The 778-nt window shown below is 36.9% G+C and overlaps 1 protein-coding gene across 1 annotated transcript in view; it reads left to right on the top strand.

The window, feature by feature from the left end:
* Positions 1 to 778, top strand: part of mao (monoamine oxidase) — a 58,319-nt gene that overhangs the window by 48,929 nt on the left and 8,612 nt on the right. Inside the window, 1 exon segment of the mRNA XM_032529386.1 lies at positions 3 to 147. Coding sequence (XP_032385277.1) covers positions 3 to 147 — 145 coding nt within the window.

Here is a 778-nt window from a genome sequence, read left to right as displayed (position 1 = left end):
AGGAAGTTTGCGGGCGGCTCCAGTCAGATCAGCGAGAGCATGGCCCGGGAGCTGGGAGAGCGAGTGAAGCTGCAGTCTCCGGTCTACAGGATCGACCAGAGCGGAGACATGGTAGCCGTGGAGACGCTGGACAAACAGACCTACACAGTAAGCATGTCACCGCTGAGTCTGCTGCAGACATATACTCTGACAGAAAGTAACTCGCTTCTGAGGCACTCGTACTTTACTTGAGTATTTCCATATTGTGCTATTTCATACTTGGCTCCAGAAGTAAATATTGTGCTTTTTACTCCACTACACCTAGACTGCAGTTGTAGTTAATTTACAGATTAAGATTTAACATTTTACTTTGAAAAAACAACAACATACCGTAGAAATAAAAAAGACTAAACCAGCTGCAACATTGAAGTGATGAACCAATAAATATGCTCAACAATTAGAATCCAATTACATAATATATTTTATTCATGAACGGGCCATTCTGCATAATGAGTATTTTTATTTTTTTGTACATGTTGTACATGATGCAAATACTTTATACTTTCACTTAGTACGATTTTAAAGACTTAGACTTCTCTTTATTGATCCTTTTGGCATGACTCCTGCGAGGAAATTGAAAATTCCAGCAGCAGTTTTTGCAAGAAAAAGACAGTATAAAGACAATAATAGTAATAGTAACAGTAATAATAACAGTAATAATAATAATAACAATAAGAACATTTGTCAAATAAAGATAAAAAGACTTTATCAAAGTATCAGTGCTGAGTCCAGTGTTAAA

Source organism: Etheostoma spectabile, chromosome 11 (assembly GCF_008692095.1).
Source record: "Etheostoma spectabile isolate EspeVRDwgs_2016 chromosome 11, UIUC_Espe_1.0, whole genome shotgun sequence".
NCBI lineage: Eukaryota > Metazoa > Chordata > Actinopteri > Perciformes > Percidae > Etheostoma > Etheostoma spectabile.
This window is presented reverse-complemented; position numbering and strand designations above follow the sequence as displayed.